This window comes from Amblyraja radiata, chromosome 4 (assembly GCF_010909765.2).
Source record: "Amblyraja radiata isolate CabotCenter1 chromosome 4, sAmbRad1.1.pri, whole genome shotgun sequence".
NCBI lineage: Eukaryota > Metazoa > Chordata > Chondrichthyes > Rajiformes > Rajidae > Amblyraja > Amblyraja radiata.
The window spans coordinates 84,643,442-84,667,468 of NC_045959.1; the positions used below are offsets into that span (position 1 = coordinate 84,643,442).

General features: G+C 41.5%; 1 protein-coding gene across 5 annotated transcripts in view; it reads right to left on the bottom strand.

Annotated features, from left to right (window-relative positions):
* The window catches only part of ptk2 (protein tyrosine kinase 2), a 465,509-nt gene that overhangs the window by 411,540 nt on the left and 29,942 nt on the right, over positions 1-24,027 (bottom strand). Inside the window, exon 1 of one of the 5 annotated variants that reach the window (XM_033019899.1) lies at positions 7,592-7,729. The exons of the other annotated variants lie outside the window; for them this stretch is intronic. Within the exon in view, the coding sequence (XP_032875790.1) occupies positions 7,592-7,628 (37 nt within the window). The 5' untranslated portion in view covers positions 7,629-7,729. Of the gene's footprint in view, positions 1-7,591; positions 7,730-24,027 lie in introns of those variants that run through there. 5 annotated transcript variants of the gene reach the window in all.

Genomic DNA, 24,027 nt, shown 5'->3' on the forward strand with positions numbered 1-24,027 from the left:
GCCCGGTGTTAATCCTTCCCATCAATGCTTGAGCCCCCATCTTCGCTCTGTACCTTCAGCTTCATCGGCGGCTCTCTCCCATCAAAAGTATCCAAATTAATTTCAGACCCCTATATCCATCCATCCATTCATTCATTTCCCATTAAGATCTGACTCATCTTCAACATTTCACTTTCGGCACTCAGGCCAAACCCACGAGTTACTCACGAGTCACTACGGTAAACTCACGGGCTACTACGATATTACAACGAGTTTAAAAGTTTCAAATTTTTCCTTCAAGAGTAAATTTGACTCGTGGAAATCTTAACATGATGAAACATTTTCACGAGGTAACAAGTTTCCCGTGTACCTGCCGTTAGCGTTACGAGTCGCTAAATCCAAAAGTCCATTAATTTCAGCCTTGATTATAGTCAATGATTCTTAGCCAACTGGAATAGAGAATTCTTACATTTACTCACTTTCATATTAAGCAATTTATCATCTCAATCTTAAATAGTCAAATCAATGTACTGAGACTTCCTAATTCTATTGTCAACTTTTGCTGATAGAATTAGAGAGTCTCAGGGCATAAGAAAAAAAAGCCTCATCATCTGCAGTCTATCCTACAGCTACTGTCAATGCTGCAGCCAGGAAAGCACACCAACGCACCAACTTCCTCAGAATACTCTGGAAATTCAGCATGTCTCCAATGACTCTTACAGACTTTATTGATGCAATGTTGAAAGCATCTTGTTGGGATGTATCACAACTTGATTTGGGAACAGTTCTGTTCAACACTACAAGAAACTTTCGACTTGTGGATGCAACCCAGGCCATCACACAAACCAACCTCCCCTCACACCATTAACACTTCACCAGTCATTCTCTCTTCTCCCATCAGGTAGAAGATATAAAAGCTTGAAATCATGCACCACCAGATTCAGAAATAGCTGCTTACCCACGTCTATCAGACCTTCTAAACTTAGGATGGCATCCCGATCTCACAACATCCGTCACTGCACTTTTTTCCATCTCCATTTTCTCTGTAGCTATAATATGGTAGCACTACATTCTCTGTGTCGTGCTTGTTATACTTGTGTAGGCATGATTATACTCATACACAGCATGATTTAACTGGGTAACATGCAAGACAAGTTTTTCACTGTATCTCGACATACATGACAGCAATAAACCAATACCTCTAGCAGATAAATGGCACTTAAAAATGCTAGGCTATGATCATCCCCAACCAGATTCTGACCACCGTCCCTGGACATTCAACACTAATAACATAACAAGTGCCCCTCACATTAAACACCTTGGTGGTTACTATTGACCAGAAACACAAATATGTTTCTCTCCTCTTTCACCAAGGATAAAGTAAGTTGGCACACAGTAATACTGCCACCTGCAGGTTCTCCACCTAGTCGCTCAATCCTTAACACATCACCATCCTTCTTTGTCTGGGAGAAACAGATGCTATAACTCCCTGCCCAACATGTTGTGGGAGCACCTTCGACAGAGGGATCATAGGAACTCAAGGCAACTGCGCAGCACCATCTCAAAGGTAAATTGGACTGAGCAGTGTTAGCCTTGCCTTAGTACTCTGCCTCAAAAGATGATTTTTTTTAAATGAATGAGTTTCTTCTCATCATCTACTGAATAATTACTAAGATGCAACCTCTCAAGTATTTTCGACCAATCCCCACATCCAGGTTTCATTATAACGTGCTATCAAACTTTTTTTACGATAATTCCTTTCCTCATTTTTATGTCATACAGCATGCAAACAGGCCTTCAGCCCAACTTGCCCACATCGGCAAACATGTCCCACCTATACTAGTCCCACCTGCCTGTGTTTGGCCCAGAGCCCTATAAACCTGTCCAATTGTTTCTTAAATGTCGCAATAGTCTCTGCCTCAACTACTTCCTCTGGCAGCTTGTTCCATACACCCATCACCCTTTTCAACTTAAACCTATGTCCTCTGGTCCTCGATTCCCCTACTCTGGGCAATTGACTCTGTGCCCTCTCATGAATGTATACACCTCTATAAGATTTTAAAAGACGTTCATTCAATTTGCCACTTATACAAAGCATTTTAGGCAAGTTTACTACTGCACTTTGAGATCAAGTCAGAAAGTTCCAAAGAAACCATTCAAAACAAGAATCAAGTCGTCAAGTTAAGAGAGTTTATTGTCATGTGTCCCAGATAGGACAACAAGTTCCCTCCCTTTACAGCATACATTTCCAGTTTGTCTGCACATAGAATTATAAGTATGCCATGTTTGATTCACTGTGTGGAGATGCAGACAAGTATAAGCGCCAAAATGCTTATACAAGCTATACAAGCCATAAGGACAAATTAAGTTCCTCGACTTAAAATAAAAGCAGGAAATTATTCGATCAGTTAGTCAAACAGACATCCCTCGAGGGTAAGCATAACGCACTGTTAGCTAGGTGTACAACCATACTTCTACATAAACTCTTTCTGAACTTGACATCCAAGACTTCAAAATAGTTTATCCAAAGCAAATGTTAACAACAAACTGTTGGTTACAGACAGTGCCTAAATGAGAAACCACGAAGGCATAATAATTATCACTGTCTGAACCAACTCCCACAGATACAATTACTCCCCAGTACAAATTGAACGGTTTCAATTACCTAATTTGATGAAAACAATCAAGTTAACTCTATTATAAAGTACAGCCATAGACTGAGCTGATCGTCTTATAGCATGTATTCATAAACTGACAAAGCTGTCTCTCAATGTGAAAAATACATGTCATTGCATTTTATTGTTAGAAGTCAATAACATTTTGGACAGCAGAGAACAATGAGAGGGAAGTTATGCAAAGAATCAAACTGCATGGAGTTTGCATGTTCGCCCTGTGATTACGTGGGATTTCTCCAGGTTCATCCGTTTCTTACCACATCAAGGCATATAGATTGGTTGGTTGAGTGACCACTGTAAAATTTCCCCTAAGGCTAAGGAGAGGAATAAAATGGAATTGTGAATCAGCACATATTTAAGGAAGGGGCTAGAACAGAGGGCAGAGATGGATGATTGCTTTGAGAAGCAGCTGCTTTCAGGGTGCTTCCAGTTGCCTATCACTTTAAATCTCCTTTTCACTTTGATCTGTCCAAGTGTGAACTCCTGCACTGATTGAATGATGCCCAACACAACTTTGATGAACAGTAGGTACACAAAAATGCTGGAGAAACTCAGCGGGTGCAGCAGCATCAATAGAGCGAAGGAAATAGGTGACGTTTCGGGCCGAAACCCTTCATCTTCTGTCAGTCTTGTGGACTCAACTATCAGATTTAACAATTTAAGGTAACCCTCAAGTTCATTTTACTTATAACCTTGAAGTTTCCTTTGAAATCATAATTATTACAGATCAACAGAATTAATGGTTCCTCCGTCATTTTGGAGTCAATCATAAAACATCATACTTAATCACATCAATTTCAGTGCTTCAAAGTCACGGCCCACCATTACAATTTTCCTAATGACCACAAGAGATATGCTTAGTTTTATAATTACATCCATGACAATAAGATAACAAACTGTTACTACTTGAATAGCGGTTCACATTGTGGCAAATGCAATTTTTGAGAATAGCAAACATTAAATATTTGGTGTGCAAAACATGAAAGCAAATATTTCATCTGCAGAAGGCATGGGCATTTGACGAGTGAAAAACATTACTCAAGTTGGAATAAGCAGTTCCAGGGCAGCCAACTCTCACGCTTTGAGCGTGACAATAACGCATTTCGACAAAGTCTCACGCTGATCACAAATTTCTCACGCTCTGTCGTGAGAAATTCTGTGATCAACAAAAATTTCAAAACTCCTATCAACTGCATGGGCCACGGGTGTTGGAAGCAGAAGCAGCGGCAGGGACAGATGCAGATGGGGAGCGGAGCTGGCGAGTGTTTGCCGGGCTGGAGAGTCACTCACTGCAGCTCTGGCCATGGAGCAGCCTCAGTGCAAGAGTCCCGGGCCTTCGGAGGTGTCGGAAGCGTTGCGCCGCTGCCGTGAGAGTCTCTGTGCCAAATTCGCCCAGGTGACCGGCATGGATCAGGCTGCGGCTCAGTGCATCCTGGAGGACAACCAGTGGCTGCTGGAAGTAAGTACCAAGCACTGGGTAGAAACAGTGGAAGATAGTGGACTTCAAATGGGGGTGGTTGGAGAAAGCATCCTGCTTGCCTGCTAGATTTTCACTTACTGTAACTGCAGGAAAAATGTTCCCGGTGTTGGGGGAGTTCAGAACCAGGGGTCACAGTTTAAGAATAAAGGGTAGGCCAGTTAGGACTGAGATGAGGACAAACTTTATTCACGCAGAGAGTTGTGAATCTGTGGAATTCTCTGCCACAGAAGGCAGTGCAGGCCAATTCACTGGATGTTTCCATGAGAGAGTTACATTTAGTTCTTGGGGCTAAGGAAATCAAGGGATATGGGGGAAAAAAACAGGAATGAGGTACTGATTTTAGATGAATAGCCATGATCATATTGAATGGCAGTGCTGGCTCGAAGGGCCGAATGGCCTATTCCTGCACCTGTTTTCTATGTTTCTACGCTTGAGTATATGGCAATAAAACACGATCACTTGATTTTGAAGCATTCATGCATGGTGGAGGTATAGTGTAGTCATAGAGTGATACATTGTGATAACAGGCCCTTCGGCGTAACTTGCCCACACCCGCTACCTGCTTTTGGTCCATACCTCCAAACCTGTCCTATCCATGTGTCAGTCTAACTGTTTCTTAAATGTTGGGATGGTCCCTGCCTCAACTACCTCCTCTAGCAGCTAGTTCCATGCACCCACCACCCTTTGTATGGAAAAAGTTACTCCTTAAAAAGTTACCTCTTAAAAATACTTCATACAAAAAACATTGAAATCATACTTTTACAATGCACTAAAACATGATTTTAATACATCAAATTTCAAAAAGTCCCTACCCTGGGAGGGGGGACACCCCACTTCCACACCCTCTCCCCACTTGGTTGCTCCACTCCCTCACCGGGCTCAGCCTCCCCACTTTCAAAAACGCTCTGCGGCCCCTGATTCAGATGGAGAACACTGCCAGATGTGAGCGAGGAACTGAGGCCAGTTGTCCGTGATGTCTGGATTCCAATGCCAGGCGCTTCATGTTTCGAAGTTGGCTAATGTTATTGATTTGTAATTAGCCTGATTTGTAATTAGTTGACAAAACCGTAATTTATTCATCCGGAACATCCACGGGGATGGGATAAGTGTAATAATAAAATGACATGCAAGGTGTCAGGCTGTCTGTCACAACATACAGCCCCGTTAACCCATTATTTCCTTCAGTTAAATATTGGGAAGGTAGCACTATTGTCATTTGCCACTCAACTATTATGTTTGGTTACCCCACTGACTTTCTAAATGCCCCCCAATTCCTTTGACAGGTTGAATAGAAAAGTCCCTAATCTTGGTGTTTTATTAATTGAACACATAGATGAACATCCTCAAGGCGTGTAATCAGATGGAAACTGATATTTAAGAGCTTGTTCAAAGAAGGGGCATATTTTAAAGGAGTGACAGAGATACTTGCAGGGGAATGTGTGAGGAGATTATTATTTGTCTTTAGTTTTAGCTTGAACCAGGACATCTGAAGATTCAAAGTTTAATATAGTAATTGTGCTGATACTGACCCCAACCAACCACGTAATGAATATCATCCATTCCGGAGGTTTTACTTTTATGATGCCATTTAAACTTCATTTGGATTTCAATCACTTCAAAGAAATTGGGAATGGGGAGCATTGGAACAAAATTTTGCCATTGGTACATATTAACTGTAATATAATAATGTATGCATGTTGGTAGGTGCAATCAAAACAAAGATCTTTTTATCATTGTTTTGTTATGAATACCACAGAAAATATGATGTACTCTCAAGATCACATTTAATAGAATAATATTGCTTAAATATATAGTTATTGGACTTTGCATTTCGGAAAAGTCCCAGCTGAGAGGACAATGAGGGGGTGAAAATGACTTCAGGACAGTTTGTTAGGAAAATGAAAGAAATGGTAACAGAATACTTATACAGCTGAATGAGTATAATTTTATGGATGAGAAATTGTGTTCAACCAATTGATGACTTCTTTGACAAAGTAACTAGCATGTTAGATAACAAGGAAGCCAATGGATGTAGCAAATTTTGTTATATATAAATTGGTCTGTGAAGTGCCCCATAAAAGATTACCGCATTAGATAAGCACCTGTGGACTTGAACGTAATAATTTAAGTCCAGGGGGTCAGATATGGGGCTTTATGTGTGGGCCAGATATATTGTCAGTGCAGAGGGGCTAGGAGCAAGGCCAAGTGTGCATCCAGAGTCAAGGTTTGAAATAGTAATAGGTGTGCAGTCAAAGCTGGGACCAGGTGTAATGCTGGACTCAGGGTCAGGAATGAGAGAAGGTATGCAACTGGAGCCAGGGTCAGGAGTAGTACCAGGTGTGCAGTGAGACCCAGGTTGGTCAACATGGGCCAAGTGTTTGATTATAATCTGATTTCCATACATGAATATACTAAGATCATTAATGTGCTGCATGTGTGGATCAGAGCCTGGCTTTACTGTGAAATGTAATTAGGAATGTAATTTAGTCTAACCTTATTCATAGCTATTCCAATTTAAAGCATGTATATTGCATTCAAGTGTAAGTTAAAAGACTTGCTACAGTAGTCCCAGCCTCAACTACATCCTCTGGCAGATTGTTCCATACACCCACCACCCTTTGTGTGGAAAAGTTACCCCTCGGACTCCTATTAAATCTTTTTCCCTTCACCTTAAACCTATGTCCTTAGATCAAGATCTATTCCTCTCATGATTTTGTACACCTCTATAAGATCCCCCCCTCATCTTGATCTGCAGCTTCTCCAACAGAACCGCAGGCATCTTCTGTTGAGGGGAACTCAGTTTGTGGCAATATCTGAAACAACGAGTTAAACATCTTGGTTTAACTACACACTGCTCTTGGTTGGCCTTTCTTTTATTTAAATATATCGCCACATTTCTGACTTGCAAACTGGTGGGGTTACAAATAGTTCTGAGGAACAGATCCCCGGTCATAACCTGCAGGGGACCTGTACTGACCATTATTCTCTCCCTGGCTCGCTCGTCCTTAAACTGCAGATTTACAGATCTCACCATTCAAATAAAATTGACATTAACTCAAATAAAACTGTAATTTATACAAATCATGTCAAATTATACAACTATACCAAATCATGTCAAAGATTATGTCCACCCTGTTCGATGCTCTGCTTTCTTTCCCTTTTCTAGAGCCTGCACCGTCTTACTTTTTATTGTTTTCTGACTGGTGTTTATCTGAACAAGTTCATTTACAAAACACCAAGAGAAATCAAATAATCCGTGATCCATGCAGACAGGCAGAGAGAAATCTGTTTTAACGTGGTTTTCCATTTAGTTACAGTAAACATTTAATAATTCAGCATATGTTAGATAATGGATACTTCACACTGAGTTTACAACACCAAAATCTTAAAACTGAAAGATTGCAATTCCATTGTTTAAACAACTGATCTAGGATTTGCAATTTACTATCTTACATACCTCCACTTGCACAATTCAAACGTTCCCAAAATTGCATTCTTCACAGTAGAATATATCTCATTTTTTCAGGGAATTCAAGCATGCCCATTTTGTGTTATCAAATACAATCTCTTCCTGGTTACAATTCCTCCATGTTTTAGAGACATTGCAACTGAAAGGCAGATCAAAACATGCCCCACTATGACTGCAACATTTTTCCAAGCTTAATCAATTCCTTTACAGTGAGTAATCTGCAAAAGTAATTTGTCTGGCATTTGGATATTGCTTCAATGAAACACTAATAATTTAATCACATAAAGAAAACTAATTGATGACAGTGTCATTCCACGTCAATATTTTAAATTAAAAGATTATGTTAGCTCATGTTAGCATTTTAAAAGTATTATTGTCACAAGATATCCATCCAGGGAAATGAAGAGCATAACTTTAAAAAGTTTTCCTCAATACAGTAATTAAATGTCTCTTTAGTTTTTTTTTATTCAAACAAAATATATCATCAAGCTAACTGAAGTGTGATTGATGTCTGGACAGCAAGGGCCATTAATTTCATGGCCCAGGGTTGATCAAGAGAGATGGTTTGGACGGACAATTGGTTCTAGCCGAGGATAGAGGAGCAACAGAACAAAATTCCAAATTTGTCTCATATCTCTATGCCAGTGTAGCCATGCTAAAACAACTCACGACCAGTATATGTCCATTGCACAAAACTTGTGTACATTTACAAATGCTTAATTTGTCTGAAAATAGGGCTTTATTTAAATAGGGCAGTATTATTGGATCAGTTGTGTGTGTGTGTGTGTGGAAACAGATTGGCAGAGGGCCTTTAACTATTGGGATGCTTATTAAGGCCCGTCCCTCCCCTCATTGGCCTTTGACACAAGCCACATCTGAATACTGTAAATCAATAAGATTACCACCCAAATTTGGGAGCACCTATGTTGTGACAAAATTTCAATTTAAAATTCAATTCCCTTTTTGCCAAGCCAACTTTCAAACCAAGCACTAAGCTCACAATCTACTGATCAGCAATATTGCAAACTCTCCGATATGCTTCTTGGACATAGACAACAACATGACATAGACTCACCTGGACAAGCACCACCATTACCACATCCATAAAATTTATAAGATCCATCAGCAGGATACATGGACTAAAGTGAGCGATTTTTCATAGCATCAACCAGCTCCAGTTGACAGGTCACATCATCCTCAAGCCTGACATCAGACTCCCAAAACCACACTTTACTCAGGGAAAACTCTACTTGGAAAAAGTTTAATATCCACCTGAATCATGAAAATCCGAGCTTGTGACTTGTCAAAATAGAAAGCAGCATACAAGATGGCAGAGGAAGAGAATACGATTTCAGAAGGTGAAAGTTCATTCAGGTTTTGAAAGAAAACATAAAAAAGTGTTTTAGTTTCCAACTTCCCATCATTCACCTTGCTTGACATTTGTGTATTTTGGTCATTCAACTGTCTGATCGTGAAAAACAAAGTCTTCGGATCAAGCATCTGAAAATTTCTAACTTTCAGATTTGAATCTTTTCCATTTATATGATATGCCATATGAGCCACCTGCACGCAAGCCTTACTGTAAATTTCCTGAATTTTTCATTCAAAGTTTTCTAGAAACCACACAAGGCCATTATAGGATTTTAATTAATTGGAACCAAACAGCTTAGCCCAGCTTAATACCTGTAAACCTCCTAAATGCATTTATCCACCCTCACAATCACATGTCTTCAGTAGAAATATACAGCACATACACAGCCCTCAATGCCAAATTGGATGGAAATAAATATCTAACACGGAAACTGTTCCTTCAGCCAGACTCGTCCATGTTGACCAAAATACATCTCCAAGGTATTCCCATTTGAAATCACTCTAAACCTTTCAATCTCACCAAAGTCTTGCTTAACTACAATCTAACATCGCAACCTCTCCAGTAATCCCTGTCTAAAAGAGGCCAGTGATAAAAATCTTCTTCACCACGATTTCTGCCTGTGATGCCACTTTCAAGGGAACAATGTACTTGTATCCTAGATCCCTGTGTTCTACAATGCCTTTGTTCCTAGGCGCCTACTGTTCACTGCGTAAATCCTGCCTTGGTTTGATTTCCTAAAATATAACTCGCACCTGTCTGATTGAAATTCCATGTGCCATTCCTCAGTGCAGCTGATCAAGTTCTCGCTAATCCTAACTATGCTGCAATGATTAAAACAATTAAAAGGTTAAATTTGTCGTTTCAAGCCCTCTTCCTGCATATCTAGAAATTACAACAACAAAATGTTTGTATTAAAATATCCCAAATTGAACAAGGTTAAATCAACAGATTAAAGGCTGGTTTTAATTTATTTACCACAATTAGGCATAGCACTTTAAAGGTTGAAATTTGAAACTCAATGCTTGCATAAGACGAGGAAGTGGAAAACATCTATGGGGAGAATTTATTATTTCACATTTCTAGTATTCCCTGTTAAAAAGAGCAGTTGAATAATTCAAATACTCTATTTTCTATAACATTACCTGCCCACATATAACCTTTACATTACAAATGCCCATCAATTCACAGTTCCGAAAAGTTATAATCTTCAAAAGAATGTGGAAAAAAATGTAAATGAGTCTGGATAGTGGGGGATAGGTGTGAAGGCAAGAGGGAGAAATAATTTGATTCATAATCATAAATTCATTAAGTCATAGGAGGCCATCCGGCCAATTGGTTACATTGTGTAATATCCCACATTCTGCTTTATACTGAAATGGAACAGTAGCTTTTTGAGACAATTATTTCAAAAATTCCTTCAGAAATCTACTATCAATATTTGGCTTTGCTACACAGGTAACCGGTTAGTAAATTTTAAGTGTCCTGTTAGCTTGAATGCTTTCCTCTTACCTGGTACTATCAAAAATTCAAATGCAGTTTATTTCAGACAATTTCTCTGAAAATTAAAGCAGTCATTTTCAAATTGGATTTTACTTCGATGTGTTCAAACTGTTTTAACACAAGTTGTTCAAGCACAATAATACAAAATGTCATCAATGTTATAGCAATTAGGTATCAACAAGTTAGGAAAAAATAGCCACTAAACCAAATGAATCACACCAGTAGACATTAGGCTGCAGTTAAAAATAAAGACAAAGTGCTGATGCTGCCTGACCTGCAGAGTTCTTCCACCACTGTATTTTTGTAAACCAGCATCTGCAGCTCCTTGTATCTCCTTCATGCTGCAGTTCAAATTGATCTCAGTATTGGTAACAAGAAGATGAACACAGTACAATGATTACAATGTTCTCAGGCACTAGAATTTTTCAAAGAATAAAAGGTCAAGTTGTACAAAAATGTACATGCTCCAAATTGTGTTTTAATCATTTCAATTAACACTATTAAATGGCCATCACAAATACTGGCAAGTAGTTACGCAGTCCAAAAAAATTGCTGCCTTTGAAGTTGGCTATTCATTTCAGCATTTAGTTCTCTGGATAGACTTTCTTCATATTTTGCTAGCAAGGGAGAATTGATCACTCTGTTGTAACCTCGATGTTAATCATGAAGTGGCACAGAGGAGAGTCTCAATGCATAAATTTGGTTAAATGACCTTGAAATGATCACCAGTTTTGTACCAATTATTGCACCCTCTAACATGCAAAAAACTTCACAATAAACTTCAATACAAGCTCCCCTGATGAACATATATTGTGGAACTATCATCTCCTTATCATACTTTGATGGCTAGCCCTCAAAATGAACCAGGGGAGCTGTTGCAAGCCACTCAAATCAGCAAAACGGTACATGTATTGGGATGCAATGGGAAATCTGTGTCATGCTTACTGCAGAACTTAAAGCAGTAATATCTTCCTCAAGAATATTTTGTTCCCATAGGGTGGCAGCACAGGTAAGGCCGTTTTCATTGCACATGCTTAGTTATTAAAAATCAAATATAGTAAACCCTAATTTTAACGGTGCCCTTCATAACCTATTTTGGTTCTCGTAGACGGACCAATGGTGCCATCACAGCTGCTTACAGCCTCAGCTTCTGATGCCACCCCCCGGCTTGCAAGGTTCACCAGCAAGCCCTTCTTCGCCCACCACACGGTCCAGTTGAAGCGGCTGCTGTTGGGGTTCACGTTGTAGCCCCTGGGGACAGAGTTTTCTTCAGTCTGCTGTCACCAACAGGACGCGCTCGGTCACCGTGGGGTTCTCTCCCCTCTCACCATCTGCTGCTTCTTCCTGTTTGCTATTGCCTTGTGCAATCGGCCCCCCCCCCCCCCCCACACCACCACCTCCTCCTTCTCCCATAGCTTTGTCCACTCGGTCCCCCCCCCCCCCCCACTCCTCCCCCAGAGTTGCAGATATACTCCACCTTAGAAGATGTCGGAAACTGCGGAGGAGAAGGAGGAAGAGGGGGAAGCCCCGGAGTGGATAAAGCATCTGAAGGAGGAGGCAGCAGTGGAAGAGGGAGCGGACAAAAGCGACGGCTGACGGAAAGAAGAGGCAGCTGGTAAGAAGGAAGGGAGCCCCAGGGTGATCATCTGCACCTTGTAGTTGGCAGCGGCCTAAAGAAAACGCTTCCAACCAAGGGCAACAACGCATGCTGCAACAACAGTTGAGTCAACTGGAGCATGCGGTAGCTGGTGAAGAAGGGCTCATTGGTGCAGACCAGCGGCACCGGTGCCTAGTTTTAAGGCAAAAGAACACAAAGTGCTGGAGTAACTCAGTAGACTGAAGCAGTCTGAAGAATGGTCCCAATGTCACCTATCCATATTCTACTGAGATTATGCCTGATCTGCTGAGTTACTCCAGCACTTTGTGCTTTTATGTATTAACTATTATCTGCAGTTCTTGCAATGATAATACCTAGCTTGATTATAGCAGACAATCCGAAATAACAGATACCATTCTCTCCCTGCCACTCGCCCCCTATAGTCTGTATTAGGAGGGTTTACTGTACTTTAACTGGACTCACAAATCAGACCAGGTTGTGTCTGATTTGTTCCCTCCCAAGAAAATAATAATTAAATATGTTTTTTGGAAAACTGGAACCCCAGCCATTTTCTCATTCCAACTGTTACCATGCCAGATTTATTTAATTCAATTGTTCAATTTGGTTAGGAAATTCATGGACTTGAATCAGGAAATTCAAAATCATAACTTCCAGATTGTATAAAGAAACATAATACACCCACATGAAATTCTGAAATAAAACCAGAAAAAAATGGATACATTCAGATGAGGCAGTATCCGTGGAAAGAGTCAATCTTTCAATGGAAGACCCTTCTGCATATACTACCTGATCGGCTGAGTGTTTCCGACACTTTGTTTTTAAACCCACTCACATACCGTTTTCCATTGCGCTCTTTGGAAAGAATTTGGATTTAAGCCTTGCATTGGGAGAGACAATTAGTACAGGTATAAGGATAGAGAAGCAAACACTGTTGATACTTTCCACACTCCCGTTATATATTTAGACAATCTTAAAAAACAGGATCCTGTAGTTTATTTAGGAAGAGTTAGAGAGTTGGTACCATTTAAACATCACAAGTTGCAAAGCAGAACTGCTCTAATTAAGAGCAACCATTAGTAACAGCAAATAGAAATGTTCTGTTTGCAAAGGTGTCTGGACTAACTTTTATGATGGAAAGTTTAATACCAACTTGAAGATGGAAACAGATGGGGGAGAGAAAATGTCTCTTACACTATTGTTTGAGATATATTTAATTCAAATAAACTCTGCACACTTGACTTTAGAAATAAATACAAAATCCAAGATTTTACATGTTCACATAAATTATGACTCCCAGAGTCATATGAACCTACAAATTATGAGTTAGTCCTTCAGTCCCTCAAGCCTTTGACTATTTAATAAAGAACACATCTGATTTGACTATAACTTCAATAGGTCTCTCCTGTCTACCCATGAAAACCTTTTACTTAAATTATTTATCTACCTCCTTAAAATGTTCTCGGAACGCCTCCCTAGCTCTGAACTTCACCACAAGAGAAAGTGTTCTCTCTGTGTTAACTGTATCAAGATCCCTTAGCACTTTATATATATGGATCATGTCCCAATCCAATCTGAATTCCAGGATAAACAGGCTTTCTCAAAAACAAATCATTGTTAGGTTGCCAAGCTGTAACTAGTGATATGCCATGCCGGGAATCAAACACTTACAATCTCTAGAAGTGATAAAGCCAAAAATTGTACTGTAGCCAAAATATGCCATCAATACAAAGGCACATGAGAAAATATGCTGCGAGTAGGACAAAGCACGCTATATGATGTAGATATATTACGTGGGCAAAAATGTAAATGGAGTATGATGTAGCAATATAAATGTTGTTTTCTATTCTTTGGTAGAAAACCAGAATATTGTTTAGATGGAGAGGGACAATAGAATGCTGTTGTACAGAAAAATTTGGGTTCCTCCCACATGAAACACAAAATTAGCATGCAACTATTGCAAGTAAGGTCAAAGGCAAATGGAATGCTAGCTTTAATTGCTAGGCGAATCACTTACAAAAATAGGAATCCTGTACCAAGAAATTTGGCTCCGAGTGCACAATGCTTTATTGAGACATCCGGACTATTGCGCACAGCTCTGATCACCGTATTTAAGATGGGATAAGCTTGCAACGGAGCTAGTTCACTACGTTTGTACCTGGGGTGAAGGCATTTCCTTATGAGCTTATATTTGCTAAGTGGACTTGTACTTACTGGTGTTGAGAATATCTTCTTGAAATATAGATTCAGAGGGAGCTGGACAGGTTAGATGTCATGAGAATAGTTAGCCTCATTGGGAAATAGCCATCAAGGGAGCAATTCACAATGGTCATCCATTTAAGATCGAAATATGCAGCATATTTTTCTCTAGGTGTTTCTGCAGAAGTTTTTTGCCCCCTTGAATGAGTTGTAGCCTGAATGATTGAATTTATTCAAGGACGTCAGGTTTATGAATGCAAAGGAAAATAAGCATTGTGAGAAACAGGAAGAAAATTAGCTTTGAGGGCAAGATCAGCAGCAAGGATATTACTAAATGAATTAGATGAAGGGATTAAAATTACATTAATGATTTAGATGAAGGGATTAAAAGTAACATTAGCAAATTTGCAAATGATACAAAGCTGGGTGGCAGTGTGAGCTGTGAGGAGGATGTTATGAGGATGCAGGGTGACTTGGACAGGTTGGGTGAGTGTGCAGATGTGAGGTTATCCACTTTCGTGGCAAGAACAAGAAGGCAGATGGTGTCAAGTTAGGAAAAGGGGAAGTACAACAAGATCTGGGTGTCCTTGTTCATCAGTCACTGAAAGCAAGCATGCAGGTACAGCAGGCAGTGAAAAAAGCTAATGGCATGTTGGCCTTCATAACAAGGGGAATTGAGTATAGGAGCAAAGAGGTCCTTCTGCAGTTCTACAGGGCCCTAGTGAGACCACACCTGGAGTATTGTGTGCAGTTTTGGTCTCCAAATTTGAGGAAGGATATTCTTGCTATATAAGATATAACATGTATAACATATAAGATCATTAAGGGATTGGACACGCTAGAGGCATGAAACATGTTCCCGATGTTGGGGGAGTCCAGAACCAGGGGTGACAGTTTAAGAATAAGGGTTAGGCCATTTAGAACAGAGATGAGGAAAATCTTTTTCACCCAGAGAGTTGTGAATCTGTGGAATTCTCTGCCTCAGAGGGCGGTGAGGGCCAATTCTCTGGATACTTTCAAGAGAGAGTTAGATTGAACTCTTAAAGATAGCGGAGTCAAGAAATATGGGGAGAAGGCAGGAACAGGGTACTGGTTGTGGATGATCAGCCATGATCACAGTGAATGGTGGTTCCGGCTCGAAGGGCCGAATGGCCTACTCCTACATCTATTGTCTATTGAATGGCAGAACCACCTGGAGGAGATTATATGATTATCCTATTCCTTACGTCCCCATTTCAGCCTGATGAAAAGATAAACATTTTCAATTTGTTTTGTATGGAGGGGAAATGAAATACATTCAATTTTACATAGGGAACTTTTCACTGGGCTCTTAAGATAAAATCTTTCTTCCCTTTTCAGTCCCAAGCCTCAGATTAAAAGTGTATTTTTATATCTAGCTAGAAGACAAAGCGAATTAATATTTTTATTGGTCCATTGATGTCCAAGTTCAATCTTAACAAATTATCATTCTCCCTATGGTTTTAATGGAAATTCAGCAGTTTCAGTCACTCCAAGTCTAGATGCTCAATTATGATATGATACGATAAACTTTATTTGTCAGCAATGCTGAGCTAAATATTCAAAGTAAACAAAAAAACAAATACTTCACCCACCAATATTTCCCTTTATCCATGTAATTCAAGGGGATGGCAGTGGCACAGCTAACAGAGCTTTCTCACAGCTGTAGCATCCTGCATTCAATCCTGATATTCAACACTGTTTGGCAATTGCACATTCCCCCTTCGACTGCATTGGTTTCCTTCAGGTGCCCTGGGTTCCTCCGTCACAAGAACATGCAGATTGTTAGTTTAATAATAATAATATTTTTTTTAATTGTCATTGCACATATGTGCAACGAGATTTGGTATGCAGCTTCCATCCGATGTCATAACTTAAACTAATAACATTTAGATTTAGATACCCCGAGAAACATGATTTATAAAAAGAACAGTAAAACAGTCAAAACAGTCTAAAGTGCAAATGTGTCTGTGCCGGGTCGATGTGCGACATGACCATCCGAGGGAGACAGTTCATGGCGGGTGGGGGGGGGGGGGGGACTCAGCAGGGCCGGTTCAGATCAGCTATAGCTCTGGGGATGAAGCTGTTCCTGAGTCTGGAGATGCGAGCGTAGAAGGCCTTGTAACGTCTGCCGGAAGGTAGGAGTTCGAACAGTCCATTACAAGGGTGTGAGGAGTCTTTGTGAATACTGACGGCCTTCCTGAGGCACCGTGTGTGGTAGATGCCCTCCAAGGCTGGTAGCTGTGTCCCAATAATCTTCTGCGCTCTGTGGACGACGCGCTGAAGAGCTCTCCTCTCCGCCTCCGTGCAGCTGAGGTACCACACAGAGATGCCATATGTTAGGATGCTCTCTGTGGAGCAGCGGTAAAAGGTTGTCAGCAGCTGTTGGGGCAGACCAGTCTTTTTCAATGTTCTCAGCAAGAACAGTCGTTGCTGATCCTTCTTGACCAGCGCAGCGGTGTTGGTGGGCCATGTGAGGTCCTCTGAAATGTGTGTGCTCAGAAACGTAAAGCTGGACACTCTCTCCACACTGTCCCCGTAGATGGAGATTGGGCCGTATTCTCCATTATGTGCCTCCTGAAGTCGATAATCAGCTCCTTGGTCTTGGAGGTGTTTAGGGACAAGTTGTTACGTGAGCACCAGTCCGCCAGGTTCTGCACCTCTGCTCTGTAGTTTGTTTCAATCACCGTTGTGTCATCTGCAAACTTGACGATCGTGTTGGTGTCGAATGCAGGAACAAAGTCGTGTGTGAAGAGGGAGTAGAGCATGGGGCTCAGTACACAGCCCTGTGGTGTACCGGTGCTCAGGGTGATAGTGGAGGACAGGTGCTGGCCCAGTCTCACTGCCTGCGGTCGCTCCGTCAGAAAATTCAGGATCCAGTCACATATCGGCGAGCTGAGGACTAGTTGGTGGAGTTTGGTGGTGAGCTTACAATTACCCATTGTAAGTTATTCATAGTGTGGTACAGGTTAGTGATAAAATATGGGGAGGGCGAAGGTTTAATAGGAATGTGGAGAACAGAACTAAAAATGAAACTAGTGAAGTCATTAGTGTAACTGGGTACGCAATGGTGTGCAAGGACACGGTGAGCTAAGATTCCTGTTTCAATGCTGTATGGTTCCATGACTATGAAAATGACCGTTTCTTCTTGTTTATCCGGTATATATGAATTTTGAATTCTTATTCCGAAAACTGTCACAAATTTCTAAGAATTTTTTGAAAATTTACTTTTTATTCAAAATGCAAAATAAGTGTGAAATATATTTTTAGTTTATTTATATACATTGCAGTTGTAGGCTGATTACCAGCAACAATCTCTTTGAAGACTTAGTTCTTCATTTGATGTCGTGTGTAGTCATTTGGTTATTTTTGTTGCATTTTACATTTAGCTTTAAAATAGATATTTACAATGTAAAGCATTGTTATTTAAACAGGCAAGAGATAGTTCGGCAATTGATTGTTGATTGAAAAGTTCATTCATAGAATACAGGTGAGTGATGTACATTATGCATTTTTAAATAATTTTCATCCAACCTGCACCCGAGTCACTGACATACCCAACGGATAGCTGAGAGTACAGATACAACGACTTAAAATATGAGCATGAGTCGCCCGCATTTCCTTCCACCATGCCCCACTAGCTAAAATAATCATAGATAATCTAAGGTACACAAAAATGCTGGAGAAACTCAGCGGGTGCAGCAGCATCTATGGAGCGAAGGAAATAGGTGACGTTTCGGGCCGAAACTCTTCTTCTGACTGATGGGGGGGTAGGGGGGAGAAGGAAGGAAAAAGGGAGGAGGAGGAGCCCGAGGGCGGGGGGATGGGAGGAGACAGCTCGAGGGTTAAGGAAGGGGAGGAGACAGCAAGGGCTAGCAAAATTGGGAGAATTCAATGTTCATACCATCCGGACGCAAGCATTAGATAATCTAATGCTGGAATCAACTTCCCATCAGTGACATTTCCTCTTCACCCTTTATAATATTGCATTTCATTTTTACTCATTGACTGTGTGTGCTTGTAGACTTCTGTGGAAAAACGGCATACTGCAGCAGTCGATAATTGTGCAGTGCCACAACAAACAATCCTGTGGAATTCCCATTTGCAAGGGTATTGACTGCCTGATGACATAAAATAAAAGTACACAATCAAAGTAAAGCATTTTAAAGAAATGGTGCAGTATACAATGACCGCAAGATCAGCTTCAGATCACATAATGAAAGACGATCTGCCTCAATTCAATTGCTGTCAAATTCTTCACCTGTACCTTCGATACATTTACACTTTAATATAGCCCCTGGTCAGTCACACTCATTTTACCTTCTGTACCATCCTAAGTTAACTGACTCTGTTAACATTTCCCTTTCCACAAGTACTGCTGTCATCACATTCAACGGACAAAAAAAATCCTTAAACACACCATCCCTAGAAAGCATTTAAACCTGAGTTCTGCCAAACCTCTAAATTTGAATGCATTATCATCTTTACATTTCCCTTCAATGTTTGCTGACCTATACCATCAATATCTATACTATTATTACTAAAACTCTTCGTTTTGTTTGTGGCTGTGTGTGTGGCAGTGTGTGTGTGTGTGGCAGTGGGTGTGGGTGTGTGGGTGTGGGTGTGGGTGTGTGTGTGTGTGTGTGTGTGTGTGTGTGTGTGTGTGTGTGTGTGTGTGTGTGTGCGTGCGTGCGTGTGTGTGTGTCAGTTTCTATTTTCCTATTTTCTTCCAAACGCTAGGCCACAGCATTCCCATTTTCACACATTCTACTCACATTTTTCCCATCGGGGCGATAAACATTTTCCCGTCGCATTCCCACCTATATTTCCAGACTTTTTAATCATTTAAAGTTTTTTAAAAAGCCAGAAAGCTCACCCATTTTGGGAAATAAACCCGAGTGACGTCACAATCGACTTGCAAAGCAGGACGGGACATTCCGGGAGGGAGGGGCACTCCAGCGCACCCGAGTGACGACACAATGGACTCGCAAGGCAGGATGGGACACTCCGGGAGGGAGGGGCACTACATCGCACTCGCATGGCGCCCAACAGGGAGGGTGGTGCTGGAGCTGGATCGAGAGCCGAGCCCGAAAAAGCCAGCGCTGGAACCGAGGACAAGCCTGGGTCCGGGGTCAGGGAAGAGCCCACTGGAGCCCAGGCGGTGCCCGAACTGACGGCTAGAGTCTACAGCCAGGGCCGGGCACGAGAACCAGGCCGAGTTCCATGCCCTGGCCCTGCTCTATGACCTGTGTAGGTTTTTGGGCAGGGAATGGGAGTGAGGGGAGGAGGATGGGCTAAATGAGGAGGGAGATGGGGTGGGAAGTGGGGTGGTAAACATAGAAAATAGGTGCAGGAGTAGGCCATTCGGCCCTTCGAGCCTGCATCGCCATTCAATATGATGATGGCTGATCATCCAACTCAGTATCCCGTACCTGCCTTCTCTCCATACCCGCTGATCCCCTTACCCACAAGGGCCACATCTAACTCCATCTTAAATATAGCCGGTGAACTGGCCTCAACTACCTTCTGTGGCACAGAATTCCAGAGATTCACCACTCTCTGTGTGAAAAATGTATTTCTCATCTCGGTCCTAAAAGACTTCCCCCTTATCCTTAAACTGTGACCCCTTGTTCAGTCCCCAACATCGGGAACAATCTTCCTGCATCTAGCCTGTCCAACCCCTTAAGAATTTTGTAAGTTTCTATAAGATGCCCCCTCAATCTTCTAAATTCTAGCGAGTACATGCCGAGTCCATCCAGTCTTTCTTCATATGAAAGTCCTGCCATCCCAGGAATCAGTCTGGTGAACCTTCTCTGTACTCCCTCTATGGCAAGAATGTCCTTCCTCAGATTAGGAGACCAAAACTGCATGCAATACTCCAAGTGTGGTCTCACCAAGACTCTGTACAACTGCCCCCCCCCCCCCACCCATTGACTCCATCTGCATTTCATGCTGCCTTGGAAAAGAAGCCAACATAATCAAAAACGTCCCACCCCAATTATTCCTCCTCCTCCCATCCAGCACAAGGTTGAAAGTGTGCACAACGAGTCTCGGATAGATCTACATCTCCGAATAAAGATTTGAAAATTTCTCTTTTAAGGGGCCTTCTCTCCTATTTCTACTTTCTACTTTGTCTTTTTTTTATATACACATTTCACGTTTTTCTATTCTCTACCATCTATTTTTCCTCTTTTTCCCCCTTTCTATTGTTTTCTTTTTCTTGTCTTGCTTACTTCCTTCTCAAAACATAAAAGTAGAGGTTGTACATAGAATGGATTACGGTATGACATAGTCGGCACCTAAAATTAGGTTCCACTGTACTGTTTTGTACTGTATTAACTTTTAATAAAATAAACAAAACAAAACAAAAAAACAAAAACAAAAACAAAAAAAAAGTCCTGACATCCTAGGAATCAGTCTGGTGAACCTTCTCTGTACTCCCTCTATGGCAAGAATGTCTTTCCTCGGATTAGGAGACCAAAACTGTACGCAATACTCCAGGAGTGGTCTCACCAAGATCCTGTACAACTGCAGTAGAACCTCCCTGCTCCTATACTCAAATCCATTTGCTATGAATGCCAACATACCATTCACTTTCTTCACTGCCTGCTGCACCTGCATGCCTACTTTCAATGACTGGTGTACCATGACACCCAGGTATCGTTGCATCTCCCCTTTTCCCAATCGGCCACCATTCAGGTAATAGTCTACTTTCCTGTTTTTGCCACCAAAGTGGATAACCTCACATTTATCCACATTATACTGCATTTGCCATGCATTTGCCCACTCACCCAACCTATCCAAGTCACCTTACAGTCTTCTAGCATCCTCCTCACAGCTAACAATGCCCCCCAGCTTCGTGTCATCCGCAAACTTGGAGATGTTGCACTCAATTCCCTCGTCCAAATCATTAATATATATTGTAAATAGCTGCGGTCCCAGCACCAAGCCGTGCGGTTCCCCACTAGTCACTGCCTGCCATTCTGAAAAGGACCCGTTTACTCCTACTCTTTGCTTCCTGTCTGCCAGCCAGTTCTCTATCCACATCAATATTGAACCCCCAATACCGTGTGCTTTAAGTTTGCATACTAATCTCTTATGTGGGACCTTGTCGAAAGCCTTCTGAAAGTCCAGATATAACACATCCACTGGTTCTCTCTTATCCATTCTACTAGTTACATCCTCGAAAAATTCTATAAGATTCGTCAGACATGATTTATCTTTCATAAATCCATGCTGACTTTGTCCAATGATTTCACCACTTTCCAAATGTGCTGTTATCCCATCTTTAATAACAGACTAGCAGTTTCCCCACTCCCGATGTTAGACTGTCTGTAATTCCCCGTTTTCTCTCTCCCTCCCTTTTTAAAAAGTGGGGTTACATTAGCTACCCTCCAATCCTCAGGAACTACTCCAGAATCTAAAGAGTTTTGAAAAATTATCATTAATGCATCCAATATTTCTGGGGCTACTTCCTTAAGTACTCTGGGATGCAGCCTATCTGGCCCTGGGGATTTATCGGCCTTTAATCCATTCAATTTACCTAACACCACTTCCCAGCTACCTGGATTTCACTCAGTTCCTCCATCTCATTTGACCCCCGGTCCCCTACTATTTCCGGCAGATTATTTATGTCTTCCTTAGTGAAGACAAAACCAAAGTAGTTATTCAATTTGTCTGCCATGTCCTTGTTCCCCATGATCAATTCACCTGTTTCTGACTGCAAGGGACCTACCTTTGTTTTAACTAATCTTTTTCTCTTCACATATCCATAAAAACTTTTGCAGTCAGTTTTTATGTTCCCTGCCAGTTTTCTTTCATAATCTATTTTCTCTTTCCGAATTAAGCCCTTTGTCCTCCTCTGCTGGACTCTGAATTTCTCCCAGTCCACTGGTAGGCTGCTTTTTCTGGCTAATTTGTACGCTTCATCTTTTGTTTTGATACTATCCCTGATTTCCCTTGTTATCCACCGATGCACTACCTTCCCTGATTTATTATTTTGCCAAACTGGGATGAACAATTGTTGTAGTTCATCCATGCAGTCTTTAAATGCGTTCCATTGCATATCCACCGTCAACCCTTTAAGAATCAATTGCCAGTCTATCTTGGCCAATTCACATCTCATACCCTTAAAGTTACCTTTCTTTAAGTTCAGAACCCTTGTTTCTGAATTAATTATGTCACTCTCCATCCTAATGAAGAACTCAACCATATTATGGTCACTCTTGCCCAAGGGGCCACTCACAACAAGACTGCTAACTAACCCTTCCTCATTATTCAATACCCAGTCTAGAATAGCCTGCTCTCTCCTTGGTTCCTCTACATGTTGGTTTAGAAAACTATCCCGCATACATTCCAAAAAATCCTCTTCCTCAGCACCCCTGCCAATTTGATTCACCCAATCTATATGTAGATTGAAGTCACCCGTTATAACAGTTTTACCTTTGTTGCACGCATTTCTAATTTCCTGTTTGATGCCATCCCCAACTCCACTATTACTGTTAGGTGGCCTGTACACAACTCAGTAGGGGGAGATGGGGTGGGGAATGGGGTGGTAGAGGGAGATTGGGAGGGGGTGGGGGGGCGCGGTTGGAGGAGGGAGATGCCCCTCACTAACAACCTTCCCTACCCCCTCCCCTCCCTATCTACCCTCACTACCACCCTCTCTACTCCCCTCCCTCTCTATCCTCCCTCCATCTCTACTCTCCCTTCCACTCTCTCTACCCCCATCCCTCCTCACCCCCTTGCTCTCTACCCCCATCCCTCCCCCTCTCTACCCCATCCCTATCTACCCTCTCTCCCACCCTCTCTACCCTATCCTCTCTACCTTCCCTCCTTCCCTATCTACCTACCCTCACACCCACCCCCTCTGCCCCCCTCTACCTCTCTCTCTCTCTCTCTCTCTATCTACCCCCTCCCTCTCTACACCCTCCACCTTACGCTCTACTCCCCTCCCTCTCTACCCCCTCCCTCTTTACCCCTCCCCCTTTACCCCCTCCCCCCCCCTCTCCTTAATCATAAATAAATTGATCCAATCGGCGTGTATCAGCCACATAACAGAACATGAAAGATCCAAATATGACCTTTCCATTTGATGAGTAAACTAAGTTCAATGGAGATTCCCATTCAAATGGCAGTTCAATTCTATTTTGAATCTTGCCATTGAAACTGCCTCTGCCAGACACTGCATTTCAGACGCACATGCTCGGACGAAGTGCGTAGTTACCAGTCGGAATTATGCTCAATGAAGCATTCACATATTATTTGTGCTTCAAATAAAGTCACAAACTAACATATTCACCAATCAAGACATGATATATACCACAATGACATGCAGCAAAATTATAATACAGTATCTCAACTCTTTTTACACATTGCAATGAATGCAATTTTTATTATTTCTTTCCACTTCCAAACAGAAATGTGGTTGGATTATTCAGCGTATGATCAACCTGTGTCAATAAATCCTCGACCATGATAACATATATGCTTAACCATGCACACTACAGATTGATGCAAGCATGTTTTCTGTGAAGGACCGAAAATTATCATGACATGGCCATAGCATGGGTCGTTATTGCTATTGATACAGAAACACTCTCGCTTCCCACATAATTTATCCACAACAAAATATACAGGTTGCAAGGAATTTTCTAAAGGCATTTTATGATAATAGCTGTTAAAACTGACTATGCCCATCTGAGGGGGGGGGGGGAGGGA